We start from the raw sequence: 26,174 nt of genomic DNA on the forward strand, positions 1-26,174 counted from the left end.
AACTAAAATGTATAATAGACATTGTGAAACAGGAAGTGATTGTTCAAAGGGAAAGGAGAACTGGCAGGGGGATGGAAGGGAAAACAAAACAATTAGGAAAAAAAAGGATGAAATGGAAAAAAAAGCAGGGGAAGAAGGGTTAAAAGGAAGGAGAATGTAAAAAAAAAAAAAAAGAGGAACTAAGACATATAATATACAGGTACAGGGCCGGTGATATAGCTCAATGGCAGAGCGCCTGCCTGGCAAACACAAGGTCCTGAGTTTGATTACCAGTACCAAAAAAAAAATGTACAGGTACAAATTCCCTACGATGAATGTGATCATTATGCATTTCAAAAGTATACCAATAACTTAATTAAAAAAATAATAGTACTGACAAAAGAATTCAGTGAATTTGCAAGGTAAAAAGTAAAAAAAAATCTAATACTAGCCAAAAAGTAAACAACCATTTTTTTTTAAAAAAAAGATCTTTTATATTCAAGCTGTGTATAGTAGCATTAGGTAGCAGCATATTTGGACCTATTAACTCCACAAATGCAAAGGAGAAAATATCAAATATATAACAGTCCCTTCTTATCCACAAGAAGTACTCAAGAACCACATAGTACTAAACCACATACAAACTGGTTTTTCAGTACATATATGCATCAGTTTAATTCCCATTCCATCTTAACTATGCTCTTACCACATACTATGTGACTTTTGAAGTTTGAGTTACAATAGTAAAACTAGCACAAATTTTCATTCCTTATAATGCAATGCACAGGTTTGTTTTTACCACTGATATCAGCATATAAGTTTGTTCCACCCCTGCCAATTCCTTATTAAGTCAAGGAACTTTTTACCTTTTCCCTGAAAGAAAATGCTTCATAGCTTCTGTTGATAAAACTTTGGGCCATTAAGTAAAGTAGGGGTTACTTGAATATAAGCACTGTGATATTGTGCCAATAAATCTGATAGCCTAGATGGCCACTAAATGACTAATGGGCAGAGAGTATATATTAAATGGATACTCTGAACAAATGAATGATTCACATCCTGGGTGGAATATATGGGGACAAATGCAAGATTTCTTCACACCACTCAGAACGATGCACAATTTAAAACTCATGCATTGCCTATCTCCCAGATTTTCTATTTAATTTTTTTAGACCACAGTTGACCACATGTAACCAACCATAGAAAGTGAAACCATGAATAAGAGGTTGGGGGATTACTGTATAATAATTAGCTATTACACTAAGATGAGTAACTTATTATATGCTAAACACTTTATCTTGTTTCAGCTAATATTTAAGATATTGTTATCACTACTTTACAAATGAATAAAATTAAAGTTTAGACAACTTATATGACCTTGCAAAATTTTAGCCAAGTAGTAAGCACTGTGAAGCCAGAAATGAAACCCAATTCACTAACAAAGTCCATGTTATTTTGGGGGGGGGCCTTGGGAGGACAGTCTTATTAGTTTAGACTGGCTTTGAACTCACCATGTAGCCCAGGCTGGCCTCAAACGCACAGCAATCCTCCTGCCTCAGTCTCCCAAGTGCTGGGATTACAGGTGTGTGCCACCATGAGTAGGAAAGTCCAGGTTTTATTTTATCACTTTTTTCCATTTCATTATTACATGTTTATAATTCATGCAGTTTACAATCATCTTGGGAATGGTTACATGTACATAGTACAGCTTATTTTTATTTTATTTTATTTTATTTTATTTTTAGGCACAAAAACATATACTAGCTGCAAAATAAGGGTTTAATCTTACAGAAAAAGTGGTAAAGAGAGGCAAAATTGGATGACTTTCAGTTGCATCTTCCTGCCTTTCCTCTTTAATTCTTTGGTAATGCTAATAAGTCGCAGTAATGGCTAAAGTTTAAAAACCATTTTTTGAGCTTAAGAAAACCTTTCTTAAAAGGGACTAACCTACCAATGACATTATTATCAAATAATTAAGATTAAAATAGAAATAAAGTTCACTGAGTCAAGTTGTTAGCTCTTAATTGACTTTTATGTATACCATTTATGGAAAAAGTTTAAAAGCTGTAATGTCTCCAATAAGAAAGACAAAAAGTATTAGTATACTAGCCTTGATTGTTTCCTCAGATACTTGGTTCTGTAATGCTTTCAAAGCTTCATCTTTCCTCATATTTTCCTTTTCCATTTCCTGAAAGAGTATACATTGGTAGAAAAAAACAATATGGGTGTAAATAAACATTTTTGCACTAAAAACAAGCTACTAAACAACTGATTTAATTAGATTTAAGGTACTTTATTAAAACTTAAAATATTAGCTTTTAAATAGCAGTTTTATAAAGATGAATTTACCACTTTGCTTTCTGTCAGAAGTCTATCTAGTGACTCAAGATGATGCTGTTTACACATTATATCTTGCTGTAACATGGACATAGTCTTTTCTTGCTCTTTAAATTGTTGGTCTTTTTTCTCCAGTTGAGCTTCAAGCTAAACAACAACAACAAAAGGAATTAATTTTCATGTCAAATTTTTAAAATTTTGAAACATTTTTTAATATACAGAAGAAAATATAATACCAAGGGCCACCCAACAGAAAGGCAGGGATCCTCAATAAGAGAAGTGGGTCACCGAACTTTAGTGTATGTGACCTTTTACCTACTTTGATGCAGTCAGTTAGCTGTGAGCTATGGCTGAGAAACGCTGTGTTTTAAAATGTACTGTATGTTTGGGCATGGTGGTGCACAACTACAATCCCAGCACTTAGTAGGTTGATGCAGGAGCACTGCTGTGAGTTTGAGACTAGCCTGGGCTACAAAGTGAGTTCAAGGCCAGCCTGAACCAGTGAGACCCTGTCTCAGAAAATCTAAAACACCAAAAATGAGAGAGACATTGGCCCTGTGTTTCTCAATTAACCCCAGATAGGAAAGGATACTGTAATGTTCCTTCCAGAACTCTTCAAGGGTTAAATCTGTATCTGAGACCATCTGGAAGCACAAGTGGCTGCCACTTGGGTCATAACGTGAGACTTCTGTTTTAAGTTAAAACTAAAATTTTGGTCAGAACCCAAGTTGTCCATATGGCAGGCTGGTCATAACTCAAGGGTCCACTAACTCAGGTTAAGTTTTTAGTTTGTTGTTTTTTGTCTGCAGGGTGTATAGATGATATATTTCTCTTATTCCAAGTATAGGTAATTACTGTTTCTGGGGCAGGCTGGCTAGAGATTTACACATTTTACTGAATTTTTTTCAAAGAACCAGATTTTAGTTTCAGTTATGTTACTGATGTTTTGTGTTTAGTTACATTTCTTATTATTTCCATCTTTCTCTTCTTGATTGATTTTGCTAGTTTCATAAACTAGACATTTAGATGATTTTTCTTTTTTTTGTAATATTTGCCTTTGATGCTATAGATATCCCTCTAAGAACTACATTAGCTGCATCACATAAATTTTGTATGTAGTCAGCCCCTGATTTAGGAACATTCAAGTTATGAACTCTCACAGGTATACTGTGTAAGAGTCACTATTTTGTTGGCTTACAAACAAATCCAAACTTACAAACAATTCTCCTAGAATGGAACTCATTCGTAAGTCAGGGATTTACTGCATTCTATTTCCATTTTCATGCATTTCAAAATACTATCATTTTTCTGTGAGACCTACTCTTTGACTAATGGATTATTTAGAGGTGTACTGTCTAGTTTTTAAATACTTGGAAATTTTCTGGTTTATCACTCTGTTACTGGTCTGTAGATTAATTCCATTATAGACTGAGAACATTCTAAACATGGGGGCTGGGGAGTTAGCTCAGCAGCACAGCACCTGCCTAGCAAGTGCAAGGTTGTGAGTTTGATTCCCGTTTCCGGGAAAAAAAAAAAAGCAGAACATTCTAAACATGGTTTCAGTTCTTTTACATGCAGTAAGATTTATTTTTGTGACCAGCATATGGTCTATCTTGGTGAATATTTCAAATGCATTTGAGAAGATTGTTTATTACTTTGTTGCTGTTTGGAGTAGTCTATAGACATCAATTAGATTAAGTTAGTTGATGGCATTATTTAGATGTCTTCTGTATCTATTGTTTCTTTTTGTCTATTTCTTCTAGCAATAAGACAAAACAGTAGTTCTAACATCTGCAACCATATTAGGTTAACTTGGTTTTCCTTTCAGGCCTTGTTATGGTTTGTGTCCGGATGTCACCCCAAAGACTCATGCAGTCATTAGGGGCAGGTTTTCCTGAGGCTGCTGAATCTAGAGTTTGTGACTGGTACATTTTCTAGCGCTGGGATTGGGAGTGTAAGTGCTACACTTGCTCTACATATAATGGGTGGATGGCTTACATATAATGTAAGGGAGGGAAAGAGACTTCTTCCCCGCTTTTTACTCTTGTTGGTTTTGCTGTGTTCTGCTGCCATGAACTGTTTGCCCCTCTGCTTCACCACCCTGCCTTGGAGCCAGCCTTTTATGGACTGAAACCTCCAAAATGAGCTAAATAAACCTTTCTTCTTTTAACTTTGGGTGTCAGGTATTTTGTCTCTGCAACAAAACAAAAGTAACTAAGATAGGCCTCTTAATTGTTTCATATATTCTAAAATTCTGTTGTTAAATACATATACTTTTAGAACTGTTATGTAATCTTGGTGAATTGAGCCTTTTATTGTTATATAATGCTATTTTATCTGTAGTAATTTTTTTTATCTGAAGTCTACTTTGTTGAATAAAAAACATAGCCATACCAGCATTCTTTTGATAGTAGTTACCTTGTACATCTTCTTCTATCCTTTTATATTTAGCCTATTTATATATTTAAAATGAATTTTTTGAAGACCATATATATATCAGTCTTGTTAAAAATCCAATCTCATAATCTCACAATCTCAGTCCTATTTGTTTCAAAAGTAATTTTGATACTGAATTTAAGCATACTATTTTAATACTGTTTTCACTGTCTCTTCACTTGTTTCTCTTTTCCAGATTTCTTTTAAATTATCTGAATATTTTCAAATTTTAATTTATCTATTAGCTTTTTTACTATATCTCAATAGTTTTTTAGTGGCCACTCTAAGGATTATGCTTACATATTTAAGTTTTCATCGACTACTTATTTTTGCCACTCAATGTGAAATGCAGAACTTAATATCAGTCCCTTTAACTTCTTTCTTCATATTGTAGTTTCCAGATGTAACAAACCAACATACCATACCAGAAAATGTTGTAATTTTTTTCTATTGTCATAGATATTATTAAAATCCTTACAGGAAAACCAGGTGTGGTGGTGCTGTAATCCCAGCACTAGGGAGACAAGGCAGAAGGACTGCTGCGAATTCGAGGCCAGAGCTGCAAAGTGAATTTAAGGCCAACCCAAACCGCACGGCAAAACCTTGTCTCAAAAAGACAATAAATAAATAAATAAATTCCTCACAGGAGAAAACTCATTATAATAGTTACCCAAATAATTACTATTTTTGTGGCTCTTTGACCATTCTTGAGATTCTCCATTTCCTTTTGATATTATTTTTCTTTTGATCAGACTGAATGTCTGTTGCTCTATACTGAAATGACTCCACTTGTCACCTCTATTCTGCTAACTAAGCCTATCCAAATTATCTACTTTTTATTAGATTGTGTATTTCGGGTCCCATATTTTCTTTTTTACTTTTTAACCCAATATTAAGAGTGTTTCCACTTTTATATTGTTTCCTCTCAGCTGATCTTCAATCTAGACTCTAGAAGTAGAGTCCACAGAATCACTATTACTTTGATAATGTAAAACTGAAGTGGAAGTCATATTATTTTAAAAAATACTCGCAAATCTGGAGTGTGTATAGTTCAGTGGCACAGTGCCTATTTAGCATGGAGAAGGCCTTGGGTTCAGTCTTCTGCAATAAACACACACACACACACACACACACACACACACACACACACACACACACACACTGTCTTGGTTACTTTTCTTTCATTGTTGAGACAAAATACCTGACACCCAGAATTAAGGAAGGAAAGGTTTATTTAGCTCACAGTTTGCGGAGGTTTCAGTTTCTTGGCTGGCTCCAAGGCAGAGTGGCACATGGCAGAAAGCAATAGTTCAAGGTGGTGGAAAACAGAAAAAGTAACAAGAGCAAAACAGGAGGAGCCAAAACAGCAAGCCTCTTTCCCTCCCTCACATTGTATTCAGGCTACCTGCTCCAGGGCAGGTAGAGCAATCACATCCATAACCCTAGCACTGGACCATGAATCAATATCAAACTCTAGAACTCTGCACCCATGACTGTAGGAGCCTTTTGGGGGGGGGCATCTAGACACAAACCATAACATATGCACAGATGTAAGAGACTGATTCAGAAGAAATACGATTCTCATTATAGTTCTTGCCACTACCTTTGCTGTGTCGTTTTTTCTTTACCTACAAAATAAGTAATACAGGTGTAGTATTGTTTAAGTTTCTTCCCAGAACTAAGTATGCATTACTTACTCTTTCGATCTGTTTTTCCATTTCTTTATGTTGTTCAAGATGAATTTTCTTTGCCTTTTCAAAAGCTAAACAAATTTTCTCATGTTCTGTATTTATATTGGTTTCTAGACTCCTTATCTTTTCATTCTTTTCCTACAAATGCAAAACACTTTAGAAGAATATAATTAAAAGCCAGTTTTACATAAAAATACATTAGTCACTTTTATGTGACACTCTATTCTTTAAAGAATTTGAGTAGTTAACACTCTAAAATGAGACTAAACTATTTTAAAATATACAAATATATTAAGAATTATCATTCCTTCAATTTTATTAAGATTAAAAAATAACTGGGCATGGTGATGCATGTCTGTAATCCCAGCAGTTGAGAGGCTGAGTTCAAGGCCAGCCTGAGCTACATAAGTGAGTTCAAGGTCAGCCTGCATTACATAGAGAGACTGTTTCAAAAAACAAAAACAAAAACTTAGATAACAATTTGCCATATTAGCCTATTAACTTAAAAATATAAAAACAAACATATATAGGATAAAGAGTGTTTTACCATAAGCTCCTGTTCAAGTTCCGCATTTTTTGCAGCAATGGAGGAATAAGCAACTATTTTATCTTCTAGCTGTTTCTCTAGTGTTAAAAGTTGAGAACATTTCTTTGTCATCTAAAACACAATGAAATAAATATAAAATTAGTTTTAAGGGGCTGGGGATTTAGCTCAGCGGCAAAGCGCCTGCCTGGCAAGCGCAACGTCGTGAGTTCAGTTCCTGGTACCGGAAAAAAACCAAAAAACCAAAAAAAAAAAAAAAAAAAAAATTAGTTTTAAAAAGTAATGAGCAAAGCCAGGCGTGGTGGCACATGCCTGTAATCCCAGCACTTGGGAGGCTGAGGCAGGAGGATTATTGTGAGTTCAAGACCAGCCTGGGCTACAAAGTGAACTCAAGGACAGCCTGAACTGCACAGTGAGACCCTGTCTCAAAAAGACCAAAAAAATTAAAAATAAAAAAGTAATGAGTTCACATGCTAAAATCAAATACTTGTTCCTCTTTTCAAAGCTTAAATATGTTGCACCTAAATAAATTAGGCAAATTTATGGAAATAAACATTTAGGGTACAAAGTAAATAATCTTTTAATCCCCATAAGTGTAAGAAAAACAAATAGCGAAAGGAAGACCAGAGATATGTATTATCTATATAACACATAAGCAATTTAATTCAATTTACTATCCAAATAAGATTATGTCCTAGTCCAGTTTTTAAAAGGAGTTGCTTACAGACTGCAATTAGTATTAAAAAATGCTGATAGAAATTACTTCTGGTAGTAGAATTATCCGTGGTTTATTTTTCTCTTTTTCCCTTTCTGCATTTTCAAAATGTTCAGTAAAGGTATGTTAACTATGTTATTTAAAAAGAAGTTATTAATTTCATTCTTTTTTTTTTTTTTTCACGGTACCTGGGATTGAACTCAGGACTTTGCGCTTCCAGGCAGGCACTTGTGCCACTGAGCTGTCTCCTGGGTCCAAGTTATTAACTTCAGTACTTGACAACAAGTAAGCTAGTACCTGTAATCACAGACTAAATCTCCTTTTACATTATTAAGTTCCAATCCCGTAAGACCTCCTTAGCCTTGGCTACAGACTTTGAGTATGAAAAGAGACATTTATTCCTGAGAAACCACTTTGAAGATAACAATAAGTAATACAACAACCATGGTTAATTTCCTACAACTTTGTCTGTAACTCTGTTTTGTTTGTATTGTTCTTATGCTATTTTGTAAATGGATGTCTGTCTGTCAATATGTTTTCCTTCTTTTATTTAAAAAAAAAACAAAAAAACAGACATTTAAAAAGGCCCCCAGAGATGACTCCAGCCTCTGGTTTGATGGTTGAGTATAATATACACATGTGATCCTGGTCCAAAATTACATATTGAGCCATCCTTTTCCTGTCCTCAGTGAAAATGAACATCAGATTTTCATAAAACATGTATTATCCCCTTTTCAGGATATAATACTCAGCATATCTGTATTAGATTCATATATAGTTACTTAAAATTGATTCCTAAGCCATTCCCCAGACCTACTGAATTAACATTGCTAGAACAGGACCCACAAATATGACAGGCTTCCCAGGTGGCTCTGATGTTTGCTAAAATTTAAAATTCTCTACTGCCTCTCCTTTTCTTCCAACTGCAAAATCCAAATTCTTTACTTGATGGCTGGGGACTTAGCTCAGCGGCACAGCGCCTGCCTGGCAAGCGTGAGGTCGTGAGTTCGATTCCTGGTACCGGGGGAAAAAAAAAAGAAGAAACCAAATTCTTTACTTGTAAATATAAATTAACCATATTAACTTACACTATGGAAGAAAGACTGAAATACAGTATTAGTTCCACCAAGTCTGAGGTCTTTTAGCCACTGTAGAATATATGCCTACTTTTAAAATTAAAATAGAAAAATTCCCAAATAGAATTTTTAAAAAAATTTATAACTTCTGTGGTATCATTTTACAAAAAGAAACTTACAAATCTAGACTTAAATTGTTATACCCTCATAACGGTATCTTTTTCCTATCAAAATTTAACACATATACCCAGCTAATTCCAAGCTTACTTCACTTTCGAGTTTACTAGAGTTCGAAGCTTTCTCTAGTAGTTCCTCTTGAATCAGCTGAAATTGACTAGTTCTGTGAGCCATGTTAACCTTCAAATCAGAATTCTCAGCTTCTATTTGTATCAGTTTAGTACGGAGCTCCTCTATTCCAGTAGCAAGTTTTTGCCTCTCTCTTTCATACTGCTTATTCACGGTATGTTGACTTCGATCTTTTATTCTCTCTACTAATAAATACAAAAGGAAAACCATTCTGAACAAAATTTCAAGAATAAAAATCTAAACAAAAGACTTAATCATAAAGTTTAGTTTCTGATTTAAAAAGAATAAAAGGAATTCAGAATGAAATATATAATAAGGAAAACATGTAAGGAATATGACAAATAAGTCAGGTTTTTTGTCTTGTTCATGTTTTTGTGTTGGTGGTACTGGGGCTTGAACTTGTAATCCTTCAGCCTCAGCCTCCCGGACTGCTGAGATCACAGGTATGCCACTGAGCCCGGCTCTAAGTAAAGCACTTTCTAAACTAAATACACAACAAAGAGGGGGAAAGTTAATCTGAATCATTCATTTTTCCAAATAACTAAAAATTATGTCAGCAGTTTGAGAATGTTTCCCACTTTTTAATATCCTATTTTATCAATAAAATCATTGAAAAAACTTTTTAAGTCACCCTGTTTCCTTAATCTATCATTAATTATAAAATTTTTTTGGACAATTTGAGATCATTAAGAATATTTTTATGCATTGGGGGCCAGGGATATAGCTCAGTGGCACAGTGCCTGCCTGGCAAACGCAAGGTCCTGAGTTCAATTCCCAAAAAAAAAGAATATTTTTATGTACTATATACAGATACAGATTCAAAGGTGCACCCCATCATACCTTTCTCCTCTAAAAACTAGCAGATGAAAATAGTGATGTTTTTAAAAACGACAGTGGACTTTAAGAGGTAGTTGCTTGGCTATGTCCTTTCTCCACAAGAAACATACATATCTACTCCATAGTAACTGAGCTTTCAGGAGTGCTTTAATTAAACAGGAATAATGTAAGAGCACACATGTGAAAATAAGGAGAGATGCACTGTGCCTTAAAGGGCAAGGTAAGTAGCCATTTCCCATCAATTCTCCATACACACAATACTTAATTTTTTAGGCTACATGTCTGTCAGAAAACCTATGATAAAAAAAAAAGAAAACCTATGATACTTTGTATCTATCACCATCTGTAGTAATTAACATTCCCTCTAATTACATTATTCTTGTCTCAGTTACTTTTTCATTGCTAAGACAAAATACCCAACATACAAAGTTAAAGAAGGAAAGGTTTATTTCCAGCTCACAGTTTATAAAGGTTTCAGTGCATGTTTGGCTGGCTCCAAGGCAGGGCAGCATAGCAGAGGGGCACAGCTGAAGAGTAACAGTCCATAGCAGGGCAGGCAGGAGGTAGGAAGAAGCAAGGAGAGCAGCAAGTCTATATTGCTTCTTTCCCTCCTACATTCCAACAAGGCTATATAAGCCTATTGATTTGTGCCACCCACACCCAGGATGGGACATCCATTATCCATACCCAGAACTATGCTAAACCATTTAGTTACCACAAATCTTTAATCCCAGTGTCATACACTCTAGATCCAGCCACCTCTTAAAAACCCCACCTATGATCACAGGAGGTTTTGCAGAAACATCTAGATACAAGTCATAACAATTTTCTTCCCTATTCTAATAACTTAGATATCTGATTTTTTTCATTTCTGCTAATAGACTATTGTCTTTAAAGATTGAATGTTATAAAGATGAATTTGTTAACCCCTTAAGGCAACCGCTAAAAAAAGTAAAATAAAGAGCTATAACTAATAAGTGAATTAATACTAATAGAGACAAGAAGTGAAATGGTAAAATATATTTGGTTCAAAATAAAGCAGGAGCTGGGTGTGGTAGCGCACACCTGTAATCCTAGCACTCAGGAGGCTGAGGCAGGAAGATTGTTGTGAGTTGAATTCATGGCCACCCTGAACTACATACACAGCGAGACCCTGTCTCAAAAAAAAAAAAAAAGCAGGAAAGATGAACAAAATGAGGTAAATAGATGTATAAATGTTACTGTTTAGATCTAAAATGTTCTTTCAAAAGTTCATGTGTTCAGAGGATATGCTTCTGGCAGGTGATCAGGTCATAAAGGTTCTAACTTCATCAGTCAATTGGTCTACTGATGAGATAATTTGATGGCTTTACTGGGAAGTGACAAATAGAAAGTGGGGCCTAGTTGAACAGAGTAGATCACAGGGACATGACTTTGGGGACTATTTCTGGTATGCAGTCCCTTCCTCTCTGGCTGTTTTCCTTTCTCTATGCTTCCTGGCTGCCCGGAGTCTAGGGGCTTTCCTCTGCCATGTCCTTCTGAAATGCTTCTGCCTTGCCACATGCCTAAAAGAAATGGGTCCGCTGACAATGGGCTGAAACGTCTGAAATCATCAGGCAAAATAAACTTTCCTGGGCCAGGGATATAGCTTAGTGACACAGCGTCTACCTGGTAAATGCAAGGTCCTGAGTTTGACTCCCAGGACAAAAAACTCCCAAAAACCAAAATAAACTTTCCCTCCTTTAAACTGATTTATATCAGATACTTTAAAAGGACCAAAAGTTGAAAAACACAATTGTAAAAAAACAAAAACCAAAGATGGTAGACTAAATTTAAAAATATCAATAGTTACATTAAACACAGGTGATCTAAAATCTGAATAAAATTCTAATTAAAAAGCAAAAACTGTGATTAGAAATAAAACCAGATCCTATTACATATTTTCTATAAGAAATTCACTTTATATACAAAGATAAAGGTTCAAAGGATGGGGTAAAAATCACACCAGAAAAAACACTAATCAGAAAAAGCTGGAATTGGAATAGTGCTAATTTCAAACAAAGTAGTCTTCAAATAAGGAATACTGCCCGGCACAGTGGCGCGCAGTTGTAATTCCAGCACTTCGGAGGCTAAGGCAGGAGGATCATTGTGAATTCGAGACCAGTCTGGGCTAGAAAGTAAGCTCAAGGCAAGCCTGAATAGCATAGTGAGACCCTTTCTCAAAAAGAAAAAAAAAGACAAAAAAAAAAAAAATATTACCAGGGACTAAAGGGACATTAATATAATAAAAGGATATATTTAATAAGAAGATATAGTAACCTTAAATGTTTAGGTATATAATATCTTTAAAATATAAGAAGCAAAGATTGACAGAACTAAAAACATTAGTAAACAAGTAAACATGTATCTGAAGATTTTGATATTACTCTGTCAGTGATTGATAGAACAAGTACACTGAAAATCACTAAGGATAAAGAAGGCTTAAATAACAGTATCAACTTGACATTACTGATATTAAGACAAAATGCCCAATAAATGCAAAATATACGATCTTTTTGTTCAAGTCCCCTTGGAATGTTCAAATGCTGTCCAGTAAACCAAATACTGAACAAATGCTGTCCAATAATCCAAGTGTCAAAGTACTATTAAAATATAAAATCAAGGCTGGGGGAATACCTCAGTGATAGCATCAGTGCTTAGCATGCAGAAAGTCCTGGGTTCGAGCCCTAGCAGCAACAAAAACAACAAGCACCATATAAAGCATGCCCTCTGAATATCACCAATGATTCAAGGATGTAGAATATCTCCCAATATTTGGAAATAAAACACAGCCTAAGAGTCAAGCAATTAATTATAAGGGATATTATATCTTGAACTGAATGAAAATGAAACTACAACACATAAAAATTAGTGATATACATCCAAAGCATTGTTTAAAGGTAAGTTTACCTCTTATATATTTATATCACAAGAGAGGTCCAAAAATGAACACTCTAAGCTTTCAGTATGAAAAGTTAAAAAAAAGAAAAAAATTAAACCTAAAGTACACTGAAAAGGAGTACAAGGGATCCTGATGGAAACATTGCATGTCTTGACTGTACTGATACATATAAGGGTATAAATATATTAAAGAACAAGCATGTAACAAAATATACCAAATTGTATATTTAAAATAGGTGCATATTATTGGATATAAATTTTAAATCAATAATTATATTTTTTAAATGATGCAAAACCCAAGAATTCTGACACAATTTTTACGGTCTTATCAGACCATAAGTACTAGTAACAACAGATTATCAAGTATGTTTGTCAGTAGAAACCACCTGCTAATTTATTCCTTTAAAATACCATCACCAAGAACACTGGTTACATTTATTAAAATAATTCAATAAGACACTCACCTACTCGATTACCACCTAGATTTATAGGTTCTGCTTCTAAAGTATTTAATTTACTACTTTCTTGGTGATCTTTAGAAGCGGTCAGATTTTGAGATAACTGATTTGCAGTCAGATTTGCATGAAGCTTCTGAATTTCTGCCTCTTTTATTGCAACCTTAATCCTGCACAAAAGAAAGAGTAGCCAAAAATTATTAAGAAGATTCTAGAGAAATATACTATGTTTCGCATTCTGAGTTGGTAAAAAATTTTCAATTCTGATATTACTCAATTATTCTACCTCCCTACTACCCTGAACATGCCCGATCTTCTCTGATATTGTTCAATGCTTAGGATATAGAAACACTCATATACCATTAGCAGGATTAAAAACTGACCAATCACTTTCCAAATTTAATAACTAGTAAACTTGAAAATGTAGATACTCCATGACTGAGCCATTTCACTTTTAGAAATATATAGAAGAAAAACTCTCACATGCATGTACAAGGAATCTTATCTGACAGTTTTTTACAGCTCTGTTTGTAATTTAAAAAAACAAACAACTAGAAACAAGGTAACTACCAATACAAAATGGATAAATTAGTTGTGATGGAGTTCTAGGAAAGAATCCATTTTTCTGAATAAATCTCAATTCCTATGCAGCTATTGTAAAAGTAAGTTAACCATATAGATCCATCCCTTGATCAGTCACTCTACTTATCTCAACATGGATGAATTTTTAAAATGATGATAGTAAGGTCTAGTGGCACAGGCTTGTAATCTCAGCACTCAGAAGGTTGAAGAAAGAGAATCTTGCATGCCTATAATCCCAGCATGTAGGAGGCTGAGGTAGGACGATGGTTGTGAGCTCGAAACCAGCCTGGGCTACAAAGTGAGCTCAAGGCCAGCCTGAATTGCATAGTGAGACTCTGTCTCAAAAAGACAAAAAGATTTAAAAAACACAGGTGCAAGGTCGAGTCACCGGTCACGAAAACAAAAAAAAAAACCAAAAAAAAAAAAAAAAAAAAAAAGGGCAGCGGGATCTCAAGTTCAAGGCCAACCTGGGCTACATACTGAATTCAAGGCCAGCCTGTCTTGAAATAAAAACCAACAGAAAATGATGCTGAGTGAAAAAACAAAATTACAAATAATACAAACATATAGTACATTTAATACTAGTGTGTATGATATAAACATATACAACATAGAAAAATACACAACCTATTCATAATGGTGGATATTTAGGGAAAGAACAGAACTACCAGTAAAGATCAAAGGATGTTATCTACTCTGTAATGTTTTATTTTTTATTTAGAGATATTTGAAACAAATATCACAAAATGTTAAGAAGAATCAATTCTTTTTTTTCATTTTTTGTCTTTTTGAGACAGGGTCTCGCTACGCAGTTCAGGCTGGCCTTGAGCTCACTTTGTAGCCCAGGATGGTCTCAAACTTGCAGTGATACTCCTGCCTCAGCCTCCCGAGTGCTGGGATTATAGTTGTGTGCCATCACACCCAGCAAAGAATCAATTCTTAATCGTGCAATTAAATATTTGTTATATTATTCTCTGAGCTTTTTTTATAGCTTAAAATTTTTCAACTAAGCATCTTAATTTAATTACCAACAAAAAATCCATTCTATTTGCTATAACTTCAAAATCTGAAAAGTATACCTCAATTCTGAAATCATCAATTTATTTGCCTCACAGCAGCCAACACAACTCTCTTCTTTGTTTGACAAACTACTCATCTGGTGCTTAGAATGAGATGATTTAAAACCAAGTATTTCTCTTTTGAACTGCAAGTTTAAAAACAAACATTTGTACATTTGTAATATAAATATGGGATGTAACTGCTTATTTAAAATTTAAAGTTTGAAAAATTATATGAATTTAATGGAAACAGCCTAATGTCCAACAGCAGGAGAATGTTTCAAGTATTAAGATAATAGGAAAACAGTAATGTTAAATAAACGAGTTATATAAACCAATATGGATACATTCCATAATGTGATATTGTGTAAAAAAAAAAAACAAATTAAAAGTGGTATACATAATATTTTCAAAACTGCATGAAGCAGTGTACATATTTTTAGATGTATAATATTCAAATTATGGATAAGAAAGGTACATATGAATTTCAGAATAGTTGCTACTTTTGAGGAGAAAGAAGATGGATCTGACAAACTACATAAAGAGGCTTTACTTATAAAATTAATTCTAAAAATATCTCAAGCTGATACAGCAACATGTGTCTTATATTTTACAAATGCTAAGCTGCATTGGTCTCAGTGCTTTTCTTCATGACTGAACAATACTGAATCTTTAAAAAGTTATGAAAATGAGCAAAATATATTCTTAATGATCACCAGCTTCAAACTATTACTAAATCATACTTTTCAGAAATGAAAAAATTCACATTTCCAAACCACATCAATGTTAGCACTTCATGAAATACAGGATCAAGTATATAAAATCATAAACCTTCTGAATCATGTATCAAATAATTCTTGACACTGACCACAAAAGAGAATTTCAATTTAAAATGAATGCATACGTTAATTTCAATTTCAAAAGAAAATATATTAAAAATCTTAGCAAATATTCAGTATCTTAGAATGCAGACACAGCAGAGGGTTGGGAGCCACGAATCAGTTGTTTCAGTTTAAATTCTGCTACTTGCTAACCATTTACTTTGAATCTACAGTTCTTCACAGATAAAATAATGATATTGAATCAGATGATTTCTATGACTGTTTTCAGCTTCATAATGCCCTGGGCCATGACAGTTTAAAACTGGTAAGAATCTACCACCCAGTCCAACCTACATTCATAACTAAAGCCAACCATAACATTTATCTATAATTATCATTTATCTATAATTATTTTTTATCTTTATTTAAGACCCATCAGTGATTAAGTTCCTGACACAGGTATACTCATCTATCCTCTTCCTAATCATACATATATATATATACAGTTGTACCTTGGTTCATGCCCTTAATTCTCTTCATGATTCTGGTGGCAAACCAAGTTGGAAGAGAACCAAATCAAACGTTCCCACAAGGTCAATATGCAACCTAGTCATTGAATTTGATTCAGTTCTCATACAGTTTGATTTGTGACCAGAACTAAGGAAAGAATCAGGTTTGTAAACTGAGGTACCACTATATATACATTCACATACAAAGAGAAAAGGTGGCAGACCATTATCACAAAAACATTTCAAAGTTCTATGACATTCTATTCATTCATTTATTCATTTATTTCCTCACTTTGCAGTGCTAGGGATCAAACAGAGGACCTTGTACATGATGGGTAAATGTTCTACCATGAAGCTATACCTCCAGGCCAGTTGTATGCCATTCTATAAGCACATGTAAAGTTGCTCAGCATTAGCCATCAAGGAAATGCAAATTAAAACTATAGTGTGATACCACATCACACTTACTAGCATGGCTATAAACAAAATGATAGACAATATGTGTTAATAAGGATATGGAGAGGGGCCAGGGATATAGCTCAGTGGCATAAGTGCTTGCCTGGCAAGCCTGAGGTCATGAGTTTGATTCCTGATACAAAAAAAAAAAAGATATGGAGAAAATATCCACAAACTACTGGTTGAGAATGTAAAATGATATGCCCATACTGGAAAACAATTTGGCATTAATTTACCATAAAATAAAGCAATTCTCCTAGATATCTACCCAAGAGAAAAACATGCCTACACAAAAACTTCTGTGCAAATGTTCACAGCAGTGTTATTCATAATAACCTAAAAGTGAGAATAACATAAATATCTACCAACTGGTGATCAAATAAATAAAATGTGGTATATCCACACAATGGAATATCACTGACCAATAAAAAATGAAATACTGATATATGAATGACTCTCAAAGATATTAAAAATGTGAAATGACACATACAAAAGATCACTATGACTTCATTCAGAAAAGACAAATCTATAGAAGCAGAAAGAGTGTTTTCCCAAGTGTACATGTGTGGGTACGGAGGCACTGATTACAAAGTGGTACAAGTGATCTTTGGGGGATGACATAAAGGTTTGAAACTATTGTGGTCACAGAATTTGTAAAATTAGGGGCTGGGGATTTAGCTCAGCGGCAAAAGCGCCTGCCTGGCAAGCGCAAGGTCGTGAGTTCGGTTCCCGATACCGGAGAAAAACCAAAAAAACACACACACACACAAAAAAAAAGAATTTGTAAAATTACTAAAACTCAATGACTATACTTTCATGAATTTTACAGTATGCAAACAGTATGTCTATAAAGCTGCTTTTCAAAAAATTGTGCCACTCCTAGATATGGCTTCTGAGAAAGTAAGAAAAGATTTAGGAATAGAAAGGTTAAATGGGAAAAACACAGGAATTAGTTAGAAAAGAAATAGATAATGGAAAGTACAATTAGAAAAGAAAAACTGAAGCTAATAAGGAAACCAAAAAATTATGGTCTTTCATAAAACAGAGCAATGAAATCTCTTTTCCATTATATAATCAAGTATAGCATACTTCTTTGTATATATGCTTACTGGTAACTGGGATATCATTTTTTCCAAACTTCTCAGTTCTACCCTTGAGTTTTCAATTTCCTGCTGACACAAATCCAGTCGTTCATTCTGTGTTGCAACTCGGACCTTCAATTCTCGATTTTCGTCCATTAGAGAAAACTTTTCTCTCAGTATTTCCTCTTTGTCCTCTAACTCACTTTCTAACTTTAATATACTTTGCCTAGATTCAGTCAATTGTGACATGACTTCTGAGTTTCTCACTGCCATGATCCTTAATTTTTCTTTTCCATTGTTATGTTCTTCTTTTAACTGCCTACAGAGAAAAAAAAATTAAAAATAAAATATGCATTCATCTTCAATAATCACATTTAGATACAATGCATACCCTGGTACTTGAATGCTTTGAAATTTAGTGAGTTTGGTACTCAATGCATTTTGACATGAAATTTTAGCCTAGTTTTTTTTCCTTTTGTTTCCTACTCAGAGCAAGAACTTGTCAATGTCTATTACCTTGTGACTCACTAACCTTTCCAGCCAAAATAATTTCTCTAGTTGCTTTGTTATTTTTGATACTCACTGTGTCTCCCAGAACCAATAAAGGATAAATATTGAGATAGCTCTGTACTATCACTTTAAAAATTTCCTGAAACAAGAGGCCTAGGGATTTAGCTCAGTGTCACAGCACTTGTCTACCATGTGCAAGGCCTTAGTGTAATTCCTAGCACTGCAAAACAGATATTTTTAAGCTCAACAGGCAAGGATGGAGGAAAACTAAGACTGATATCCTTGATAAACATACATGGAAAAATTCTCAACAAAATTCTCAATTGAGCAGCGGCGGCCGGCCTCAAGGCCTGCATGGCTCCCCGCGCGCCAGAGGCCCTCCCTCTGTGGCCCATGAGGCAGGGAGTGAGCTGCCGGTCAGAAGACTGGCGGCTCCCGCCCGTGGCTCCCCGTGCGCTGGGGGCCCTCCCTCCGGGGGCCCACGAGGCAGGGAGCGAGCTGCAGGTTGGAAAACCGGCGCTCCCTGTCTGTGGCTCCCTGTGCACCGGAGGCCCTCCCTCCAGGGGCCTACGAGGCAGGAAGTCTATATAGCTATTTTTTAATAGTCAAACCAATCTTGAGAAAAAAGAAAGCAAGAGGCATCACAGTATCTGATTTTAAGATACAACACAATAATCAAAACAGCATGTTATTGGCATAAAGACAGATTATATGTATATATATCTCCCAGTGGAACAAAAGAGAGAATCTGTAAGTAAAGCCACACATCAACACCCAACTGATTTTTTAGTTAAAGACATGCATTGGAGGACAGGCAGTCTTTTCAATAAATGGTGCTAAGAAAATGGGTATCCATATGAAACCAGACTCCTATTTCTCACCAGTCACAAAAGTCAACCAAAGGACTGAAATGTTAAGACCTGAAACAATAAAACTACTAAAAGAAAGTATCAGGGAACTATTTCAGGCTGTTGGCAATCCTCAATACCACCACTACTACCAAATAATAATAATAATAATGATAATATAAAATATTTTTTTAAAAAAAATTTAAGTGATAAAGTACTGTATCATAGTGCAATTAACATTTTTCTTAAAGTATGTCTTCCAACTGAAAGCATCAGATTCTAGTAAGTACTCTAGTTACACAAAGTAACTACTATGAAATCTATAATCCCTCCTCCACCTAGGCAAAAATACTAAATGTATTACCTTAAGGAAAATGTTAAAATTAGTCAAAACAGTTATTTTGACAATCTGAGGTGATAAGAACTGTTTAATATTAACCTCTGAAAGTTTACATGATATCCTGGTGACAGAACAAGAGTCAAAAGACAAATAACGGTTACTCCCTGGGTCTCTGTTTCTTTACAAAACAAGGTTAGACTAAATGATTCTTTAAAAACTTTTTTTTTTTTGAGCATCTTTACTTGCCAGCTAATGTGATTATACTATAAAAAATGACGTCTGTGTTAATTTTCCCTAAATAAATATGAAAAGCAAATATGATCAGTATTATTGTTTACAAGAACATTAACATATTAAAATTATGACCTTATACCTAGAAAATAATTTCAGTCATAAAATATCCTTCTACATTATAAAAGTCCATATTACAATATACAAACTCCTGTTTTAAAATGTTTCAGTTTTTCCCATTTCTATACCAAAAACCTTTTTTTCCCACAATAGAATACAATACCTTAATTTCTCCCTCAGAATGTCAAGTTCACTTTTATACAGGTCACATTTTTCTTGTAGCCTTTTATTTTCTTTTTCACAGTTAACTAGATTTTTCTCTAACATTTCTTCTTCAGCTTGAACCTGAAACAAGAAATTGTCTTAAGTGGATGTACTAATGTGGCCATAAGTTTTAGTTATCTCAAGCTAAAAATTTAAGTAGTGATTTAAAAAATAAGCATGAGAGTGAACTAAATGATTTCATATGTTTTAAGTACTCAGTCTTGTAGTAAAAAGAAGCAAAATGAAGTTCCTGGGTAGTAATAAAAGTCAGGGAGCATGATCCTACTACTACCTGTCCAGAAATCTTAAGTGTAACAGACAGCAAATAGCTCATAGTGATTAGTGATTTCTAGAGATTATATCACTATATCTTCAATATTACATATTTATACAGCAGCTCCCCCCACCTTTTCTTGCTCTTCCTGGGCTCCTGCCACCTCCTTCTCTTTCCCCTCTTCCCCTTTTATAGTACTAGATTGAACCTGGGGTCTCTGCACTCAGCTACAACTCCAACCCTTTTTCTTTTGGTTTGTTTCTGGTTTTCTTGAGATAGGGTCTCGCTATGTAGTTCATACGTAGTTCAGGCTGGCTTTAAACATATTATGTAACCCAGGATGGCCTTGAACTTGAGGCAATCCGCTTGCCTCAGTCTCCAGAGGGCTGAGATGAAAGGTGTATGCCACCAAGTCTGGCTCCCTTTTACTATTTTTTGAGAGGGTCTAGCTACGTCACTGAGTTGTCTAGACTGAGTTTTAACTTCCAGTCCTCCTGCCTCAGCCTCCCAAAGTACAGGGATGTAATCACCATGCCTGGCACAGTTCCCTTTTTTGTTTTTAGTTTTACTTTTTCCTGTACTAACAGTGAACCCATGGTCCTCTTACATGCAAGGCAAGTGCTCTACCACAACTCCCCCACTGCTTCTCATTTATGGTTTTGTGCCTTCTTGCGATCTGATTTTTATTTCTTTTTTTATTCTTCTTTCCCAATCTGTTTTCCTTGAAATTATAACACTTTCTTCTAAATTATAATATTTCCTTGCTATAGAAATATAGAATACAGAAAAGAAAAAGAAAAGATGGCAAGTTCAAAGTCAGCTTGGTCAAATACCACAAGAGGCAATCGCAAAAAATATTTTAAAAATTTAATTTAAAAATATAAATAAAGAGGTTTTTTGGGGGGCGGGGAGATGACTGTTTTGTTTTTGTTTTTTGAGGCAGGATCTTGCTACACAGTCCAGGATAGCCTCAAACTCCCAGCGATCCTCCTGCCTTAGCCTCCCAAATGCTGTGACTATAGGCATGCACAACAATGCCTGGCAAAAATTCTTTATTTCAATGATTTTGTTATAAATACAACCATAAAAAATTAATCTTTTATTTAACTATAAACGTATTCTACTTATGTCTATATTTATTTTTAGAATATGGACAGTAATAAAAAACATTGATTTTATACAATTGCCTCTTACCTTCTCCAGTTTTTCAGCCACTTTTTCTTTATATTGTTGGAAAGCTTTACTCAGCTCTTCAGCATTATATAGTGCTTCATTTCTTTGTCGTTCAGCTCTAAAATTTAGAGACAATAAATAAAAGAAAGTTCTGCATGTGAATAGTTAAGTTTCAAACTAATCTTTATCTAATTATAAAGAATCATTCAGAAAAAGCAGATTTTTCTGTACTAAAAAACGGAGAGTATGATCAAAATATGTTATTGCATGTACAAATCTGCCAAAAGAAAATCTATTAATCTCTATAACTAATATGCACTAATAAAAAATGTGAAACAAGAGTATTAGGTTTAAACTATAAAGTGAAGAAGGGAGATTATATTACAATAATTTCTAGCTCTACTAAATAAAAATGTAACAGAACACTTAAATATATGAACTCGCACAGTGCCTGCCTGGCAAGCACAAGGTCCTGAGTTCAATTCCCAGTATCAAAAAAAAAGAGAGCACTAATATATGAACTCTGAAATATACATAAATTCCTATGTGTTGGCAATTTTTCCCTAATCTGGAAAAGCTAAAGAAGGGAAACAACCTGAGGAAGGTTCAAAGGCTAAGTATTATATAATCAAATTGACTGTCAAGAATTTTTTTTTTTTTTTCTCTTTTTGAGACAGGGTCTCACTGTGCAGTTCAGGCTGACCTTGAGCTCACTTTGTAGCCCAGGCTGGTCTCGAACTCACAAGAATCCTCCTGCCTCAGCCTCCCAAGTGCTAGGATTACAGGCATTCGCCACCACACCCGGCCAACTGTCTAGACTATTAAAGAGATTCTCAGTAAATTCTGTGACCTATGCAAAGGTCAAGTAAACTTTTAGAAAGGTATTTTTAAAAACACAGTAACTTCTACTGATAAAACAAAAAATCCAACTATTGCCAAGTACTACTTAAGCCCAGCCATGCTGCTTCACCTCTTAGTTGACCCTGGCCCTTCCTTATACTTCTCAAATTTAACAGAGACCACTGGGCTGGAACTTCATCAATTATCACACAGATACCTGAGATCTTTTTTTATATGTAATACTATTCTCATAGCATTCTTTCTAGTTTAAGTAAAATTCATTACTGTTATGGTTTCTGTATTATGTTCCCCTAAAGCCTCATGTGTAGATAGGTAGAAGTGGCTGGATCATGGGTTGTGTGAGATTGGGATTAAGGATGTGTGTTGGTTTGGGGCTTATTGCAAGATGAACAATATAATACAGGACACATATTTTACAAGATTATTGGGCAGGAAAGATGGCTCAGTGGCACAGCATCTGCCTGGCAAGTACAAAATCATGAGTTAGATTCCTGGTACAATAAAAAAAAAAAAAAAAAAAAGATTATTTATAATAGTTCCCCAGAGAATGAAATACAAGAGAGTGCAGGAAATCTGTCCACACACTAAGACCAAGGAATCTAGCTGAGGACCTAGATCCCATGGAAATGTCCTACATGAGTCCAGCTGAAGACCTAGAGCTCCTAACAATGCCTCCCATGAGTCCAACTGGAGGCCCAGAGACCATAACAGTATCTCACGCAGGCCTGTTTCATGGATCTGCGCTGGGAAGGCCCAAAGGTCAGTGGTGGAATCTAGGAAGTCTGTGCCAGCAAGATGAAGGATCTGTGCTAGCAGGCTGAGGGATCTACACTGGAGATCTACACAAGAAGCAACGTGCAAAGTAAGAACCAGAGCTGCCCTGAAAAGTACTACAGCCATTCTCAGCAACAGTGAGGTACCAAGCTCCTCTGATGAAGAAGACAGCTGAGTTCCCATCACAGAAGCCAATGCAGCAAGCTTCTCCAGGAGACTGGCAATGCACAATCTTCCCCTCTGGAGCCAGGAAGCGATATTCAAAGTGAGGACCAAAGCTCCCCACAAAGGGAACCAAAGCTATTCTCAGTGCCAACAAGGTCCTGAGCGCCTCAGAGGATGAAAACAGCCAAATTCATCCAGAAAGCCAGCATGACAAGCTCTTCCAAAAGAACCAACAGCTCCTACAGTTTCTACCAGCTCCCAACAGCCTTTTCTTAGCTCCCAACAGCCTTCCTCAGTTCTCAACAGCCTAACTTCTTCTCCAGTTCTGCTTCTTATGCGGCTGCCAACAGTCCCCAGGTGGGCCTCCCACACCCTGCACCACACTTACTCAGTTCAAGTGGGGGTTCTAAATTGACCACTAATTTTCCATCCACCACAGGATGTGTGTTACTGGATCAATCCTCCAACTGGTTTAGCATAGTTCTGGGTATGGCTGAATGGATTTACCGAAGACAGAACCTCACCCTACGTATGAATGGCACCAACCAATAGACTTGTTTCCAGAATGGAATAAATGGAAAAAGGAGGCTGGCTGCTGTTTCCTGCTTACCCTGCTATGGACTGTTTCTCTTCTGCCAGGCCACCCTGCTTGAAGCCAGCCAACTATGGACTGAAACCTCTAGAGCTAAAATAAACCTTTCCGACTTTAACTTACATGTGTCGAGTATCTTGTCGCAGCTACAAGGAAGAAACCAAGACAATCACCTTTCTCTTATGCAAGGTGAATTATTCAATATATACTCTATACCATAACTCTTCCCCTTCAGAAACATTCTTCTGTAATTTTTAGTATCTTTTCTATTGCTTTCTTTAGTCCAATTTGTGTAAACAAATTCAAGTGAAAGTACACCTCATTTCCTGAATCACTGATTCTTAATTTGGATAGCAACAGTGAATACCAAGAACATCTATAATAAGGGATTTTTCTGAAAATCTATGGATATATCCTCATATTCTTGAGTTTGTACAGCTAGAGTTAACCATAAAGAACCCTTGCATTTCTTATGTAAACAAACAAAACCTTCCCCAGATATTGTGCTTTTACCGTCTTTCCTTTCAAGCCAAAATTATCCTTACCTATTGTTTCTGATCTCCAAATTTAAAAACATGAGATATTTCAGCCAAAGAAAAGTGTATCTATTAATCTGTGTTCAACCATCTAACTCCAGTTCATTTAAAAATCAACCTCATACTTTTATACTGTGTGAAAACACTAATTTATTTATTCACTATTCACTTGATGTGCAAAGGTTATTTCCATCTAATAAAAACAATGCTACCGTGAACGTCCTGGTGAACTATTCCCTGGCAGTATATGTAAGAGCTTAAAATTCATAGTTAGAAGTTGAGTTATTAGCTATCTTCTAACAGATATTTTGAAATTGAAGGTACTAAGTACACCTTCAATTTTTATCCTTCCCCCTTTTCTCTGTCTCTGTCTGTCCACCTTACTAAATGATGCTGAGGATCGAACCTCATGCATGCTAAGCAAGCATTCTACCATTGAGCTATATCCCTAGTCCTAAATCTCTTTTTGAAAAACTGGTCCAGCAGCTATACCAATTTACGCTTACAATTTAGAAATATATGAGGATTTCTGTTGTATGACAACACTGTCCACACTTAGGTAAGCAGTACAGAACTATAATAACTTACTTAAACCTCAACAATCTATGAAGAAACACAAAAAATGAGTTACTGAGATATTAAGTAACTTACTAAAATTCTCACAATAACTTTAACCTGTTTCTAACATCTTTCTACTTTATCACATTGCACTATTAGTTCTGGCACAGTATTCAACTCAGTTGAGCCTCAGAGTTATAGTGGTTGCTTTCAAATTGTATCTCTGCTACTTCTGTATTATTTTAATTTCTCTCCAATTCAATTCTGCCGTCTATAAAATGAGTATACCATCTACCTCATATGATTGAGGATTAAACAATTTATACACGTTAAACACTTAGAATAAGTTTTTAAACAACAGTAACTAGTAAATTATAATTATCAGATTTTTTAAATTTGTCAACATAGTATACAATGGTCAGTTTTTACAATCTCATTGTAATTTTAATCAGTAATTTTTACCACAATGAAACTGTAGAATTTTGCATTTATTTGAGTCTCCCATCCTTTAAACTACTTGTTCAGATTCTTTTTCTTTTATACTGGATACTTTCCCCTTTGCTTATTAATTTGTAGGAGTTCGTTTTTAAAAAATTATTAATTTATGTTTGCAGTACAGAATGTTTACACTCTTTATGTGCAGTTGGAACATGTTTATGTAACACATATTAATTCCTTTTTTCATCCCCTTCCCTTCCCTTCCATTTCTTGATCCTCTTCTAATATGAGAAAGATTTCCGTACTTCCTACTGTCTTACAGTTTGCTTACTGATGTTTAAGCTTGTGTGTCTGATTTATTTCACTTAATATTATGGTCTCAAGGCGCATCCATTTTCCAACAAATGACAAGTTTATCTTTTTTTTGGACTCACTGTAATTGTTTTAAAATTTATTTTTAGCCGGGCACGGTGGCGCACGCCTGTAATCCCAGCACTCGAGAAGCTGAAGCAGAAGGATCATTGTGAGTTTTGAGACCAGCCTGGGGTTACAAAGTGAGCTCAAGGCCAGCCTGAACTGCATAGTGAGACCCTGTCTCAAAAAAATAAAAATTTATTTTTCATTAAGACGTTTGCAGTATATAATGATCATACTCATCATGGAGGATTTTTACATGTACACATCTTTTTTTTTTTTTTTTTTTGGTTTTTCTCCGGTACCGGGAACCGAACTCACGACCTTGCGCTT

General features: G+C 35.1%; 1 protein-coding gene across 1 annotated transcript in view; it reads right to left on the bottom strand.

The window, feature by feature from the left end:
- Positions 1-26,174, bottom strand: part of Ccdc18 (coiled-coil domain containing 18) — a 65,580-nt gene that overhangs the window by 32,359 nt on the left and 7,047 nt on the right. The window contains exons 4-12 of the mRNA XM_013514360.1: positions 21,525-21,621; positions 20,016-20,137; positions 17,831-18,122; positions 16,558-16,649; positions 13,305-13,465; positions 9,046-9,269; positions 6,991-7,101; positions 6,285-6,380; positions 2,329-2,463 (exon numbers count right to left, since the gene is read on the bottom strand). Of these exons, the coding sequence (XP_013369814.1) occupies positions 2,329-2,463; positions 6,285-6,380; positions 6,991-7,101; positions 9,046-9,269; positions 13,305-13,465; positions 16,558-16,649; positions 17,831-18,122; positions 20,016-20,137; positions 21,525-21,621 (1,330 nt within the window). The remainder of the gene's footprint in view (positions 1-2,328; positions 2,464-6,284; positions 6,381-6,990; positions 7,102-9,045; positions 9,270-13,304; positions 13,466-16,557; positions 16,650-17,830; positions 18,123-20,015; positions 20,138-21,524; positions 21,622-26,174) is intronic.

Source organism: Chinchilla lanigera, unplaced genomic scaffold (genome assembly GCF_000276665.1).
Source record: "Chinchilla lanigera isolate Chin_1 unplaced genomic scaffold, ChiLan1.0 scaffold00022, whole genome shotgun sequence".
Lineage (NCBI taxonomy): Eukaryota > Metazoa > Chordata > Mammalia > Rodentia > Chinchillidae > Chinchilla > Chinchilla lanigera.